This window comes from Lagopus leucura, unplaced genomic scaffold (genome assembly GCF_019238085.1).
Source record: "Lagopus leucura isolate 7727_CA_CO unplaced genomic scaffold, USGS_WTPT01 Super-Scaffold_100057, whole genome shotgun sequence".
Classification (NCBI taxonomy): domain Eukaryota; kingdom Metazoa; phylum Chordata; class Aves; order Galliformes; family Phasianidae; genus Lagopus; species Lagopus leucura.
In genome coordinates this window covers 326,340-340,081 of record NW_024962303.1, presented here as the reverse complement: position 1 = coordinate 340,081, position 13,742 = coordinate 326,340, and the positions used below count along the sequence as shown (strand labels likewise).

The 13,742-nt window shown below is 56.5% G+C and overlaps 1 protein-coding gene across 1 annotated transcript in view; it reads right to left on the bottom strand.

Annotated features, from left to right (window-relative positions):
• Nucleotides 1–414: 414 nt before the first annotated feature.
• The window catches only part of BCORL1 (BCL6 corepressor like 1), a 20,829-nt gene continuing 7,501 nt past the window's right edge, over nt 415–13,742 (bottom strand). The window contains exons 4-15 of the mRNA XM_042886415.1: nt 12,448–12,538; nt 9,599–12,172; nt 9,126–9,291; nt 8,831–8,911; nt 8,219–8,650; nt 6,888–7,117; nt 6,570–6,776; nt 6,312–6,478; nt 5,694–5,839; nt 4,695–4,772; nt 2,734–2,887; nt 415–1,956 (exon numbers count right to left, since the gene is read on the bottom strand). Coding sequence (XP_042742349.1) covers nt 1,680–1,956; nt 2,734–2,887; nt 4,695–4,772; nt 5,694–5,839; nt 6,312–6,478; nt 6,570–6,776; nt 6,888–7,117; nt 8,219–8,650; nt 8,831–8,911; nt 9,126–9,291; nt 9,599–12,172; nt 12,448–12,538 — 4,603 coding nt within the window. The 3' untranslated portion in view covers nt 415–1,679. The remainder of the gene's footprint in view (nt 1,957–2,733; nt 2,888–4,694; nt 4,773–5,693; nt 5,840–6,311; nt 6,479–6,569; nt 6,777–6,887; nt 7,118–8,218; nt 8,651–8,830; nt 8,912–9,125; nt 9,292–9,598; nt 12,173–12,447; nt 12,539–13,742) is intronic.

The window sequence follows — 13,742 nt, the reverse complement described above, 5'->3', positions numbered from 1 at the left end:
GATGCGGGCACAGGGGGAGGGCAGCCCGGCTGGCAGCAGATCTGCTGCATCTTCCTCCTGCCCCTGGCAAGTCCCAGGGAAGCGAATGCAGCTGCTCTCACCCAGGTGAGGAGCTACAGCACACGTTGCAGTCCTATACAGGTTAGTGAGGGACTGCTGCAGTCCTGGGGCTCGTCCTGCTGGCAGCAGCATGCCACTGCCAGCACACCTCCTGCAGTGCTGCCACTCCCCCCAGAGCTGCAGGGCCAGAGAACAGCAGGCATGGAGACCTCCCCCAGCCCTCACACCACCAACAGCACAGCCCCCTCCTCAGCCTCAGGCCCCTGGCTGATGGGAGGCAGCTGGAGTCCCTCCCTCCACTGCAGCCCCGCGGCTCTGCTGGGCACAGCAGGCACCGTACAAAGAAGAAGAGGCAAGAGACAGGGGGCCTGATGCAGGTTTTTTTCTGTACATAAGTGTTTTTGACACCACAGCCTGTTGCTTATAATAAAACAGAAATCAGAAAGAGCAGCCAGAATAACACACCCAAAGGCAAAAATCCTCGGCTTAAAAAAGGAGTGGCCAGACCCCAGTGAGGGGAGGCCAGCAGCTGGGAGTCCAAGGGGGGAAAGGTACACCTGCCCTGGCTGGGAAGAAACACAACACAAAACAAAACAAAAAAATGAACCCAAAAAAAGAAACCAAACACCCAGTGCTCCCACTGCTGAGCAGAGGAGAGACAGGAAAAAAAAAACCCAAACCAAAAAAACAGATTGTCCCATCCTCAGAGTCCTGTTAGCACCTGTACAATAAAACTGTACCATCTACCGGGAGCGCAGCAGCCCTGCCCTGTGCCTTGCTCTCTCCGGTAGAACTGCTCCCAACGACACAGGAGGGGCAAAGGCTGAGCAGACACCGTGCAGGGCAAGAGGAGAGAGACCCCGGGGGGGGCTGGGCTGCTGGAAGTGTGGGCTGCCTCTGTGACAGCTGCTGGGGGCAGGGAGCAGCAGCGTGGCCAAAACGCAGGATGGAGCCTGGTGAGGATGGAGCAGAGCGGGTGAGAGTGCCTTCAGCAGAAGCCAGCTCCAATGCTAAGAGATGGGACCGTCCCCAGGCTCTCAGCCGAGGTGCCAAAGCCACAGACCCCAGTTCTGCAGCTCGGGGTGGTGCTCCAGGGGAGCGCAGGCCCTGGGGAGTGCTGCAGAGGGGCCGGAGGAAGCCCTCGTCCCATAGCCCGGAGCTCACATAATCACAGTGATACAGACTGCAAAAACAAAAGGAAACGTAACAAATTAAATACTAATTAAATAAATACTATGGAAGACATCGGGGGTGGGGGTGGAGGGCAGACAGAGAGGTGCAGTTCCACGGGGTCGGGCGGGGAGGGGCGATGGCACCCATTGCCCCACGCTGCAGAAGAGCTTGAGCCGATCGCTGCCCCACGCCGCCCCACAGAGGGCCCACCTCCCTCTGCTGCTGCTGGATGGGGCTGCCAGAGCCGCGACCGCCGCCGCTCAGCACAAAGAAACCCCAGGAAGTCCTTGGAGGCAGCGTCCTCTCCCCCCAGCCAGCACCGAGGCACCGCCGGGAGGAGGAGATCAGCTGGCCGAAGCCTCAGGTCCTTGCTGCTGGCTCCAAGAGGGCTGCTTCCCATTGGTCCTTATTATTGCCTCACGATGCAGGGAGCGATCTGCCCCCCGTCAGCTGCTCCACGCCTCGTATTCCACCGCGGAGCCCAGCAGCTGCAGCAGCTCGGGCTCATAGTGCACCAGCTCCACTGTCTCTGCAGCACCCTGCGCCGGCTCGGGGCTCTCCTGCACCTCGTCCTGGGCCAGCACCTGGCTGAGGGCCACCTGGCGTTGGAACTCAGCCCTGGGCAACGTGGCAATCTCAAAGTGTGGGAAGCGGGCCTGGAAGATGCGGGAGGACAGCTTCAGCCGCTTCAGCACATCGGAGAAGAGGAACCAGTTGCAGGGCCTGCAAGGATAGCAAGGTCACACATTAGGGAATGCACCAGCAGCACTCCAAGCCAGCAGGAGCCGCAGCACGGCTTTTAGCTGCCTGTGAATCCCAAGCTGGGGCTCCTCAAAGCACATCTACGCCACAGGAGAGCCAACTTAAGGCAGGCCCCCAGCACCGCAGCCACTGCAGGGCTGCACGCAGTGGTTCATCTCAGCCCAACACTCCCTTCCTGCCCACGGCCAAATGAATCCCACTACGAATTCTTTTCCAAGCTGACTGCCTCAGGGACGGAACTCTGAGAATCAAATCACACCTTGGTGTCTTCCACTTGCTTCACTGACACAGGGCTTAGCAAGAGTGGTTTCTATCCTCAACATTTTTCTAAAAGTAAGCATGTTGTGCTTCATTATGGGGTGCTATAAGACAGAGAGAGCCACAAAAAGTGCCCCGTCGGCAGCTATTTTCTGCTATGAGGAAAGCTGCCCTACAGCCACGACTCTGTGCCTCTACCTTCAGAATAAGGATGATGGTGTTTTTCTCCCCTGGGAAAGTGGTTTGAAATGTACAGGGCAAAATGTGACCACGTGAAACACTGTCCTGCCTGTCTCCTTGGCCAGCAGTTACTTTGGGCTCTCAAGAGTTCCTCAAGCATGCATGTTTTTTCAATACAAGAACATTTCATATCAACTCCAACCTGGAGGGCAATCTCCAGGCTCATGAGCACCTCCCACCCTACCCCTCCAGTGCAGCATTAATGTCACTCAAACGCTCTCCATTCCAGAAGATACCCACCCCCGAGAGACGGACACTTGGAGGTTGTAGCTGGGCAGCAGTGGCTTGTCTGAGAACTCAAACATGAAGTTGTCAGGTTCCTGTTCCTCTTCCTCCTGGTCTGAACTCCCTGGAGGGTTGAGCAGAAGATCGCATCCAATGCTGTCTTTTCCCTCTGCAACAAGAAAAAAAAACAGATGTTGGTGCTGCTCACACTTTCACTCCATCACCCCGCGGGGAGCAGCTCTGCCCAACCAGACCGGCTGCCCCTACAGCCCTGCAATGAATCCAATCACTGAGCCCCAGCATCCTGCTGCTCTCCTTCCAGCAGCCCCTCATCTCCGAGAAACACAGAGAGCCGCCTGAAAACTGCCCTTGGTGAGCAGGCAGGGTAGGAAGAACATCTCACACCGAGAGCAGGATGGCACCGATCCCAGTGTGAGACAAAGCGCCGCCTGCTTGCAGAATGAGACGCTTCCACTCCTGTGCAGCCTGGGAGAAGCTGCACCACTCGAGAAGAATGGAGGAGGTGCTCTGTCTGCACAGATCCCATAAAGGAAGGCACTGCTCTCTCCTTGCTGACCACCCAGCTCCCAGCTCTCAACAACTGCCAGCAGGTTATCGAGGTGCGTGCCAGGAACTGTGTCTAAATATGGGCTGCCAGGCTGTGCTACCCAACTGCACAGCAGACCTGAACACAAATGCAACAGAACAACAAGAAGCATGACTGCTGAGCATCACCCCATAGATTTCTGGCTTGTAGAAACCCTGGCTTGTTTTTGTCCTGCCGAGTTAATGTGCCTCCAAAAACTTCCAGAATATAATACAGATGAGATCCCATAGAGAAAAGCAGATGAAATGTGCTGAGAAACAAATAAACCATTTGTGCAGAATAAAATAAAAATAAAAAACTCAACACCACGATGCATGGAAGAAAAGGCTGGAGAAAAAAAATCTTAAGGTGTGCTGCCCAGGAAAAATCCATGCACTGCACCAAGCAAGAATGTTAATAGGGAAACAACAGCAGGTGGCAGGAGGCGTGCGTTCAAACAGGCTGCTTAAATCTTCAAGAGTTACTGCAGAAAGGGGCAAAGGTAAGGGATGAGAATGTTGGTCTGAGATCACTGCTGGGCAAAGCTGAAATACCACGGCTGAATAAAGAAACAACACAAACATTTCTTGAGCAACCCAGGAAAAAGAACTGAATGCGTTCCACGTGGAGTAAACGTGGCCCAACATCTCAGCCCTGTCTGTTAGCCATGTGAGAGCTACTCACAAACAAGGCCATTGCATCCACTGTAAGGCAGAGATAATCAGGCCCAGCAATGCTAGTCCCAAATGCAGAAGAAACCCTGGAGTGGCACTTTGTTTCTAGAGCTGCACGAGCACAAAGGGCATCAGGCTGATGAGCCTCCCATACCCAGCCCTCACAGATCTCACACTCTCATTTCTCTCATTATCTTTTGGCCCCACATTAGATGCTCAGACCTAAGGGAAACTGTGGGCAGCTTTCCTGCCTCGAAGAATAGAAATGGATTGAGCAGTGGCCTAGAGTTTCTCCCCCACTCTCAGTGACATGTAATGGGAAGGGACACTTGGAAGAACTGAAAGCCCCTTTAGATACTGGAAGGCTGCAATGAGAGCTCCCCAGAGCCTTCTCTTTCCAAGCTGAAGGAACCCAACTGTTCCAACAACCTGTCCTCACAGGATAGCTGCCCCAGCCCTCTGATCACACAGTCCTCAAGTTGTCTCCCTCAAAGCACGTGGGACAACAGTCCAGAAAGATCCACAGATGCATCTTACCAAAGAAAGAGTCCCTTCTGGGAGCAGTGGGAACCCTCAGTGTGTAGCACTGTGGCAAGGTATCTAAGATGTGACTTGGAAGGGAAGCTGACAGAACTGAGGGGACGATGCGTTACATCTCACAGACCTGCTTCTCCCTGCTCTGCTGCTGCAAATGAAATCAGGTTGGCTGAACTCACCGAGTACAGAGCTGCTGTAGAAGTCCCACGCTGTTCGAGGATCCCCGTCAGTGCGCCCCTGGAGATCCGAAAGGTAATCTAAAGAGGAAGAATTGAGAGGGTTAATGCTTCTCTACTGGCCACACCACAGTCCTGGCATACACATCCATTGATCCTCAGTAAGCCACGCCATCTCTGCTGCTCCTTTTCTCTGCTGCAACGTCAGGCATCACGGCAGAATCTGAACCACAACCCGCTTGCAAGAAGGGCACCCTCGCTCAGGAGAAGGCAGCACAGCCCTGACCTGAGAACACGAAGTAGAAGCCAATGGGGAAAAGCAACTGATAGCACTGTGTGGGTTGGAAAGCAAGATTCTTAGGGTCTTCTTACACTCAAGATCGCATCCACAACCGGTGCACACACAGTTAAGTCTGGAGGAGCCCTGACAGCTATGTGGCCAACAAGACTTTTCAGAAACAGGAGATTTTCTGTCTCCTATCTACCTGGGAACCACCATCTCCTCTAATTGTCTTTGCCTCACTGTTACGAAGAAGCCAGGACACTCCTCTCATTTCTACTTAAACAGTACAGAAAGTGGGCATGCTTCACCCTCAGCCAGTCATCAGAGTTGGCCCTCCCCATAGGCAGAGCCATTTTAGAGCGGATGGCAGCACTGTGTGGCAACAGAAGTTTATCTTTTGGGGTTATGCTGTAGGACCAGAAAGTGATGCTGCTGAACAGCATCTCCAACCCTCCTGCTGACTTCAGGCACGTGACCAGAGCACTGCCTGTACATTAGAGAACAAAAACACTTGAATCTTAATTGGGAAGTGTGATGCTAGTCTGGAGACATTGGGTGGTAAAAAATAAAAAAAAAAACCAACCACACACACAGGACGGAGCTAAAAATCACTCAGTCATTGGCTGCTCAGCACTTTTAAACCCTCTGACACCCGGATCTGTGGTCCTGTGTGCTGCCACACAGGAAGGATGGAAACGCAGCCACCCCCAGGCACCCACCACAGAGGAAGCGCTTCATCACGTCGCTGGTGGCAAGCTTCACAGCTGTCTGCCCGGAGTAAGTGGCCAGAGTGGGGTCAGCACCGTAGGAGAGGAGAAGCCACATGGTTTCCAGGTTGTCATTGGCTACTGCGTCATGGACAGGCCTGTAAGGACAAGAATGTTAGCAGAAAGAGAGCGGAAGAGAGGGATAGCAAAGAACCTGTTCTGGGATAAGACAGATCTAGTGATGACCACCAGCTCTTCCCAAAAAGTAATGCTATAACGGGATGATAATAGCAGGGTGGCAAAGTCTTTGGCTAAAGCAAACGAGAACAAGCCCAAATGCAGCAGCCACAGATGCAGAAACAAAGGAAAAGAGCTGCTTACATTTGGAAGGCCTCAGGTAGGCAGGGATCTCCAGCAAGAGATGCCCTCACTTCCACCACCAACCCTTAAATGAGGGCTGGGCAGGGGTGGATCCTGGCTCCATCCCTTCCATCACTCAGTGCATTGCATGCACCTGAGCTCCCCTAGGCTGGCCCTGCCTTCCTGCCAGGTGCTCCATCACTGCTTCAGGCCCTCAATTAGCACTTCCACTGTACAAGCCATGCTCACTGCCCCGTGTTCCTGGCTTGCCTCGTGCCATCCTGCGCGCTGCAGTTCACGTTGGCGCCGTGCTCCAGCAGGATGTGCAGGATGTCGATCCAGCCTCGCGCACAGGCCTCGTGCAGAGCCGTGTAGCCAGCGTTGTCACGATGGTTCACATCACTGTTCTTTTTCTGCAGGCAATAGAGCACCACGTCCTACAGAAACAAGAGCATTGGAGCCTTGGTCACACACAGACCAAAGCAAGGCAGCACAGGACGCGAGGCGAGCGGCAGCACCGAGGCTCACCTTGTAGCCCAGGCGAGCTGCTCGCTGCAGGAGGGTCTCCCCTGCATTTTTGTTCACTATCAGCCGCCGTGCCTCAGGAGGAATGTGCTGGGCTGCAGGCAACTCAGGGGAGCTCCCTGGGCTGACACGATGGGATTTACAAAGAGGCCACGAGTCCTGGGGCTTCTTCGGAGAGTGCGTTTTGGGCTGGCTCCAGCGTCCTTTCACCTGGAAAACAAAGCAGTGCAACCTTGGCACACGTTGACCTGGCTTGCTGACATGATGGGAGTCACTCTCGTTTCTCCCCACCCACGTTCCCCTTGTCGATCCAAGCCGTACCTTCCCCTCATCACAGATCCCTGCCAGGTGTTTGGTTTTACATTTGCGTTTTCCTGATGGTTTCTCCAGCTCTTCCTGGACAGGAGAGCTGTCTGAGTGCTCCAAGAAGAAGCCGTTCCGAAAGTCTGGGCGTCCTTGGGATTTGCGGGGGGATGGGGAAAGCCTGCTCCTCAGCCTCAGCTCTGTGCTTTTACCCTGCGCTGACTCCTTCTGCTTTCGGTACCTAAAATCTGCAGGAGAGATGGGAATGAGGAAATTCTGTAGGTAAAGGACACCTTTGCCACCAGTCAAACCAAACCTCAGCTCTCTGCTGGCTGCACACCCAGAAACACAGACCCATGGTAGAGAGTCACCAGCAATGAATATGGAAATTTTCTCCATCGTGGGCACATGAAATACAACAGCACGGTCTGGAAAGATCAAGCCTACCAAGCTCTGGGATTTGCACATGACTCATGAGGGTTTCTCATTAGCTCTAACAGTCAAGGAACCCAGCCTGCTTCCCAGTGGCCTAGTAACTGCATGCTGCCACACAGTGCATCCCCTCCTATCTCCAGGGCCAAGTGGGACTCATGTGGGATCCCCTCTGGACAGACAGGACATCCAGGCACCCGTGAACAGTCACTGCTCTGCTGCCTACAAAAGCAGACCCTGCCTCACCTTCTCATGTCTCCCCCTTAACTGCAGTAGCACTTTAAAGTTTCAGTTTGACTTGCAGGCAGGTGGGAAGCACCAGGATGCCTTGGGGGAAATCCAAACCTTTCTTGCTTTCATTACACAGAGCTGCAGAACCCAACACACCACACAAGGACACGCACTCTGCTTCACTAAAATAGCAACACCCCATAGCAAGGACACTATGGGCTGGTGAGGAGATGGTTGAAAGGACACGACTGAAGCTTGCAAAAAAAACAACAAAAACACCCACAAAAGGGTGCAGCAGCTGAATAGAGGAACCTCGTTCACTCCATCCTGTCGAGACTTAAGGGCACTGGATGAAATGAGTAAGAGAGCAGTTAAAAAACACACGGAAGGAAGAAGCGCTCTGCACAGCAAGGGGGGAAGTTCAGGGCTTTGCTGCCACCCAGAGGTGGTGGAGGCAGTTGCCATCAGCGGGATCAGAAAGGATTGACTGAAACTCACGGCCACGAGGCCCATAAACGAACTGCAGAAAGCCTGGCTGATCTATGGAGCATCCCAGAGTGTGCACGTCAACATCACTGTCCCTACTGCAGTGACAAAACCCCATCATGCTTTAGAGGGAATAAAAGTGAAAGCCTTGGGCCACGACCTGGCACCAGAAATCCCTTCCCAGCCCATAGCTATCATACCTGCTTTGGATTTTCGCCTCCTGTGAGGGAAGCCCACCCGTTCTTCCTCCCTTTCGGTCAGATATTCCCCAGTCTGGTATCTCCGGCTTTTCTGTCGTCTCCTTTTCTTTCTTTTGATGTGGCTGTCATCCTCCTCCTCCTCGTTGGGCTCCCACAGCTGCCTGGGTGCGTCCACTCTCCAGGGCAGCTCCCGGCTCCTCCTCGCGTGACAGCTGCTCCTCTCGGACACAGACCTGTCCCTGGCCCTGTGGCTGTGATAACGCGATGCCTGGTGGGATTTCCGCAGCTTGCGACGTTTCAAGGATATCTCTTCCTCCTCTTCCTCCTCTTCCTCCTCCTCTTCTTCCTCATCCTCCTCCAGCAAAGGTAAAATATCCTGACCGCTCACATCACACTCTCCCATCGCGCTAGCAGAAGAGCCGGCAACGCTTCCTGCACAAAAGTGGAAACAAGTGTCAAGAATGGCAAGAAGCCACCTACAGGAAAATCCCCGCCAGGCAGGACAGAAAATGGGCACAGAGCCACACGAAGAGGGAAAAGCTCACAGTGCACCCAGGAGTGAAGCACCCAGTTGTGCTGGCAGGACGATCCCAGAGCTTGGCATCAACTCACCCGACTGGCTGCGCGTCCGACTGCTCAGCACCACCGGGATGAAGTCCCGGAAGTTGTTCTTGGGCTTCTTCTCAAGGTAACCTGTGGGGAAAAGCACCCTTTGAGAAGTACGTCACACATCTCTGCTCACATGTCTGCTGCCCTGGAAAGCTCTGCTAGGATCCCGGTTTGCAGTGGGAAGCCACCAGCTCCAGAGGCCGTTCAGCTTCTGGACAACAACAGCTCGGCCCCGCAGCACTAGCACAACCCAAACTGCCACAACCCCATGAGAACACATTGCCTTTGACAGCAGTACCTTCCTCGTGGCTGTCCCCACGGTGCTCGGGAGAAGGGAACTCTGTCTTCGTCGGCTTCCTGCGCTTACGCTTTACCCTGAGGCTGTTGTGATCACTCACTGATCCCAGGCCACTTCGGCCCTCTCGCTTGCTGAGCTCGTGCAGGTTGTCGTGGTGTTTCCGCCACTGTGGATGGAGGACACAGACTGAAGCTTGAGTTATGACTAACAGTGCTGGAGGAGCAAAGAAGGGACAAAAGACCACCCCCCACTCATAATGCTGGTGCCCTCCAGCATTTTTGACACCCCGGATCCATTTTGTTCTGTTCCATACAGATCCAGATGTTTCAGACTTTCATCCACTGCAAGACAACGCCAAAGCATGGGTAGAAAGCCCTGTGCTCTCAGCTGTCCTCGCCCAGCAGAGCTCCCGCCTCACCCCCAGCCTCACAACCATGACCTCCCCAGCCCCAGCTCCAGCCAACCTCACCCACCTTCCGGCCATGCACACTCTGGCTCCCTGATTTGCTCAGGGGCTCCTCGCCATCCTGCGCTTTGCACTTCAGTCTCTTTTGCACCTGCCTGGCATCGCCGTCGTGCTGCCGCTTGGACTTGCAGCGTGTGCCACTCTCTTGCTTGACCTGGCCTGCAGCCGTGAGCTTGGCCTCTGCCAAGGCCTGGGGAGCAGCCCCAGCTCTCAAGCAAGTCACCGAAGGCAACGACACATCGCTCTCCACGCGCTCCTTCTTCACCCTGCATAGATCCACCTGATGCGTGCACTGGAGGGGCTCTGCAGCTGGAGGCTGCTGGGAGCCTTCACAGCCTGCCTCCTTGTGCTGATTCTCTACGGGTGCTGCAGGCACCTCTGGAACCACCCGCAGGGCCTGCTGCCCGACCACGGGCACGTCATGCGACAGGTATGCAGCTAACACTTGGTTTTTAGGCTTCGCATCCGTCTGCTTGAGGCTGCAGCTCCCCTGGGGAGCCTCAGCCTGCACAACACCCTCCTTACTGGAGTCGGCCTCTGGTTCCTCATGCTCTTGACTCTTCGAAGGGTTGTCCAGCTTCCCCTTTCCTCCTTTTGCATCCAAAGTGCTGGTTTGAGGAGATGGGCCTGTGTTCAAAGGGATGGCACTGTCCTGCTCCTCGCCGGGTTTGGGCAGGGGTCGGCAGCTCTTGTTGCTCTTGGATGCAGCTTCGCACTCCGCAGGTGGGAGCCTGGGCAGCCCCTCGGGAAGGCTCTGGGCCGCCGCGCTGGGCTCTGTGGGCTGCACACTCAGGAACGTGGGGAGCTCACCTGTGCCAGCGGGCTTGCAGGAGCTGTTGGGGTTTGGGGGCAGCTGCCCCGTGGTGGAGATGCCGATCGAAAGCAGAGGGGTCTGATGATAAGGAGACCAGCCAAGAGGCAAAAGCTGAGGATTGGAAGGCTTGCCATTCACAGGGCATCGTGGGTACACGCTCCCCTGGACAGGATTCCAGGTGGAGATGTCCTTGGATTGACACAAAGGAGCTCCCGGAGCAGCTCTGCCATGAAGCAGTCTCTTGGCAGGATCCTGCTGTCTCTCTGCGCCCGCCTGGCTGGCTTTCTTCCCGCAGGGAGCCCCAGCACTTCGGGGCTCTCCCTGATCGATGATGGAAATCGGCTCCTGCTTGGGAAGGTGGTGGGGGTCCCTGCTGAAGCTCACGCAGGGGTCCTTGCTGAGCAGCAGCGAGGCAGGCACGGGGTTGGCAACGCCGACGTAGGTGCCTGGAATGGTGCTGATGAGGGTGGTGTTCTTCACCCAGGAGCCCTGCTCTCTGTTCCGCAGGAACTCGGGGAAGATGACGAAGGGCGCGGTGGTGCTGAGACACGAGGTGACGCTGCTGCCCGCGCTCTGGGCCGCGCGCTGGGACTTGGACAGGACCGTGGTGAGAAGTGCTTTGCCGCTGGTGTGCACAGGGGTGAGGATGGGCATCGGAGGGGTTTTGCGTTGGCTGGGTGGAGGCAGCTTCTGGCGATTGGACTTGGAGGAGAGATCGAGAGGCATCTCGCTGCACTCCGGGGAGGAGACCATCTCACGCTCCAGCTGCGGAGGGGACTTCAGAGGTGAAAGCGAAGTCGCCGCCCCTGGTGCGTGCGGCTCGGGAGCTGCCGCTGCTCTGGCTTGTGTGCCAGTGCCAGAAGAGGGAGCAGCGCTTCCACACGGTGCTGCCGGCAGAGGCTGGCTGGACGACGGGGCAGGGCCAGCTGTGGACGAGGGAGCGCCATCGGCAGCGGTCTGGGCACCGCTTCCACCTGAGGGCGAAGAGCAGCTAAGCTGATTCACCTCCACCGACACCACTTTGGCATCTGAAGCCAAGGGTCTGGTGACAGAGAAGGTGTAGGGGTAGGAACGCAGCTCCGGGGAAGCAATGATGCCTGGCACACAACGCTCAGGTAGGTAGGAAGGCAGGACGGGAAGGGTGAGCGTGGAGGAGACCCCCAAAGTGCTTGGAAGAGTGGCCACGGTGAGCGGCTGCCCGCAGCTGGGCGGTGGGATGTACACCAGCGACTGGTTCGGGCTCAGGACCGTCCCAGGCTGAAAGGACAGGGGCACTTTGTGCATAGCAGGGGCCTGAGACGTGGGAAAGCATACTCGACTCAAAGTAAAAGTTGCAGGGGTGGAGGCTGAGGTGCTGCAGCTGGAAGCGACCACGGATAACGTCCCTTCTGCCAGCACTGCTGGCCCTTGTGCTCCGGTGCTTGGGGCGGTTTTCTCCTTCCCAGCAGGCTCATTCTCTGGAGCCACAGAGCAGGTGGAAGGAACGTCAGCCTGCTTGTCGCTGGGAGGATCTGCAGGCATCCCCGCAACATCAGCACTGCTGCTCTCCTGCTCAGCAGCTTGGGGGACTGCAGGCTCCTGCCCTCTGCCATCCCCCTGGTTTGCCAGAGGGCCCTGAACATCGTCCTTCACAGTCTTTCCCACACACTCTGGGCTTGGGTTAGGATCAGGTGGCTGCTCTTCCAGTTTGGGTCCAATCTTTTCCTCCACCTTGCCACTTGCATCCTGGGCACTGCTGCCACCACTGCTGACTGCTGTGAGCTCCACCTGCAACAAGAAGGGAGAAAACAATCCTGAAAAGTCGTGGAAGCAGCTCCTAGCAAAGCAAACAGGACCTACTCTCCAGCCCTGACCTGAGGAGGCAGAGGCCAGCAGATGCTCCTTCTAACCTGGAGAGCTGCTTGCCCCTTGTGCACGTTGCTGCATCCCTCTCAAGAGGAGAGGAGGTCTGCAGGAGCCATAAGGGCAGGTGTTCTTGCCTGACCTGTTCCATCAGAGAAAGGCCTTCCCAGAGGACCTGGATGGGCACAAATGGAGCTCACCTTGGAAAGGCTGCTGCTGACGCAAAACTCTTGAGATCCCAAATGCTGGGAGCTGCTGGTTTTAGACTCCTCATCAGAAAGTGGGGCTCTCCTAAAGGGGAAATAAGACATAGTGTTACAAAACCCCAGGATGCTCTCCCAGCATCCTAACCTTCCCTGTCCTCACACGGGACAGCAGAGCAGCTGACGAGCAGAAGCATGGTCCAGACAGCCACGAGCTCGCTGCACCTTGCACCTCCCACAACAGCAATGGGTGCTGACCACTGCAGGACTGTAGGGATGAGCAACACCGCTGTCCATCACTGTCCTCTCCCTCCCAGAGGGCTCCATTCACCTGCTCCTGTCCCTTCCATCTCCCCTTCTGTTCCGCCACACACTTCCAGCCCTGTCCTCAGAGATCCTGTCCTGTTCCTCTGCCTCCCCGCCACATTCCTGCTGTCCCAGCCCAGCAGCTGTGTCTGTGAGCTGCACAGCCACCCATCCTGCTGGCCAGAACGTATGAACCTTTGCATGACACCTCCTGAATGCACAGTGTGAACTCAGATCAAGGATCCACAGAGATGGGATGCACCAAGCACACGGCTGTCCTTATGATCCGACATAGCAGCAGGCAGCGCTCACACGCTCTCTATTTACGTATTTACAGCAACTTCCAGCCTTGTTCTGACCGAGCCCCATTACAGACAAGCGCTGCTGTCAGGATCAAAGAACTCGATTTCAGGTTTTGCTGATGACAGAACTGCAGGGGCTGCAAGGGATCTCAAGAGCCACAGCACTGCTTCTGTTTCTGCCCTCCTGCCACACACTTCCACAACAACCAGACGATGCTGCCAGCCCCATCCCCGGGCCCCGCGTCTCAGTGCGGGCACCAGGAGCGGCTCTGGGCAGCCTCACACGGGTGGCACGGACAGCGGGACGGACAGCGGGACGGGGCCGGGCTGAAGGCCTGGCCGTCGCCCCATCCCAAAGCCTCGTGGACCCACCCAGCCTCCCCACACGCAGCCCGGACATTTCCGTCCCCTCGCCTTCCCCGTTCGGCCGGGCCACCGAAGGTTCCGGCGGGTCGTCATTAACAACGGGACGGGGCAGATCGCGTTTCCGCAGCGCTCCGCAGATGACAGCCAAGCCTGGCGCTCCGCGGGCCGAGGCGGACCGGGCCGGGCCCAGCGCGGCGCCGAGGCCGAGCTCCACCCCGGCGGGCGGCGGGAGCGGCGGCAGGGGGCGCCCGAGGGCAGGCGGCGAGCGGAGCCGGGCAGCGGGCGGCCGCCCCGCCCGGTCCGGGGCCCCGCAGGCCC